Source organism: Haliaeetus leucocephalus, unplaced genomic scaffold (genome assembly GCF_000737465.1).
Source record: "Haliaeetus leucocephalus isolate CR32 unplaced genomic scaffold, Haliaeetus_leucocephalus-4.0 Scaffold155, whole genome shotgun sequence".
Lineage (NCBI taxonomy): Eukaryota > Metazoa > Chordata > Aves > Accipitriformes > Accipitridae > Haliaeetus > Haliaeetus leucocephalus.
In genome coordinates this window covers 1632094-1632773 of record NW_010972591.1, presented here as the reverse complement: position 1 = coordinate 1632773, position 680 = coordinate 1632094, and the positions used below count along the sequence as shown (strand labels likewise).

General features: G+C 63.1%; 1 protein-coding gene across 1 annotated transcript in view; it reads right to left on the bottom strand.

Annotated features, from left to right (window-relative positions):
* PDGFD (platelet derived growth factor D) overlaps nt 1-680 on the bottom strand; it is a 144259-nt gene extending 143579 nt beyond the window's left edge. The window contains exon 1 of the mRNA XM_010562116.1: nt 193-680. Coding sequence (XP_010560418.1) covers nt 193-322 — 130 coding nt within the window. The 5' untranslated portion in view covers nt 323-680. The remainder of the gene's footprint in view (nt 1-192) is intronic.

Sequence of the window (680 nt, the reverse complement as noted above, 5' to 3'; positions counted from 1 at the left end):
TGCCGGCCTCCGGGGACCGGCCCCCGCGCCCCGGCTGGCCCCGCCGGCCTCTCAGGGACGGGACCCCCGCCCGGACAGAACGCCGCCGGCCTCTGGGGAAGGGGGGACGGCAGCCCCCGGGGCGCGCTCCGGGCGCGGGGCTTCCTCCGCAAGTGCAGCCCCTGGCAATAAAGGAGACGGAGAGACGCTTACCATCTCGCCTGATATTCGAGGACCGCAAGGCTTTTATAGATCCGCTCTGGGCAGGGGCAGTGGTGCCCTGACGGCTGCAAAAGTTCGCACAGACGACAGCGTAGAGGAGGAGGAGGATGAGCAGTTGCATTGGGATCCGCTGTGAACGGGACCGTGTCTCTGCAAAGAAACCCGGCTCTCCCCACCCAGGGTGCTTCCCTCTCTCGTGTTCTCTCCCCCTTCCCGGACTTTTTGGTTGTTGTTGTTGCGGGTTGCTTGCGTGTTTGGGGGAGTTGTATGCAGGGAAGAAAAGGGAAAAAAAAGCACACAAAAACCCCGAAAAAAACCAAAAAAACCACACCACCCGAAACAGCAGTCACGGCTGCCGAGTTACTCTCCGAGCTGCCCCCAAACTTCCTGCATGCTGAACTTTCTGCTGCCTTTCTGGGGCCGGCCAAACCCGGCAAAGGTGAGAAATCCCCGGGCCGGGACCGCCGCCCCCTCCCCTC